This window comes from Monopterus albus, unplaced genomic scaffold (assembly GCF_001952655.1).
Source record: "Monopterus albus unplaced genomic scaffold, M_albus_1.0 scaffold8794.1, whole genome shotgun sequence".
Classification (NCBI taxonomy): domain Eukaryota; kingdom Metazoa; phylum Chordata; class Actinopteri; order Synbranchiformes; family Synbranchidae; genus Monopterus; species Monopterus albus.
This window is the reverse complement of record NW_018136642.1, coordinates 1-492: the sequence shown is the minus strand read 5'-3', so window position 1 is coordinate 492 and position 492 is coordinate 1. Positions and strand designations below refer to the sequence as shown.

The following is a 492-nucleotide window of genomic DNA, read 5'->3' as shown; positions in this document are numbered from 1 at the left end:
CTCTCCTCTTACCAGTTTTTTTGGTAAGTTGCCATCATTCTCCAAAGCCCTCCAAAGCTTTATGAGAACCTCTTGGAAGGCAGGAAAACCAGAGTCTGGTTTGAGCTCATAAAGCATTGAAGAGTAGCCAAGAACAGCATCATGGAAGCAAGCGACACGATCCACGTCCATGTCATTCTCTCCCGCAGAGATGGAAGCCAAGTCAACAAACACCTTCAACTCATTGATATCTAAATAATAAATAAACATTTTAAGTAATCTGCTTGAATAAGCATTAAACTGAATTGGTGACATGACTAGAACATAACTATTCTTACCTTCAAGTGCATCCTTCACCCAATTTACAAAGTGTCCTCTGAGTGCCAGCTCCTGTAGGCACAGTCTGCGGGGCTCAGTGATGCCCACCAGAACCTTCTTTGCCTGCATCAAGTCATTGTCAATCCGACTGAGTTGCTCTTTCTGGAAGTCTGCATGATTCTGAAAAAAAAAAAA

At 42.3% G+C, this 492-nt stretch overlaps 1 protein-coding gene across 1 annotated transcript; it reads right to left on the bottom strand.

Moving 5' to 3' along the window:
• Window positions 1-12: 12 nt before the first annotated feature.
• On the bottom strand, window positions 13-471 carry LOC109954409 (E3 ubiquitin-protein ligase rnf213-alpha-like; the record flags this gene model as incomplete). The annotated part of the gene is made up of 2 exons (XM_020589751.1): window positions 318-471; window positions 13-230 (listed from the first exon to the last, which is right to left on the bottom strand). Coding segments are annotated over exons 1-2 (327 nt in total), but the record flags the coding sequence as incomplete, so codon positions are not given.
• Window positions 472-492: the final 21 nt, after the last annotated feature.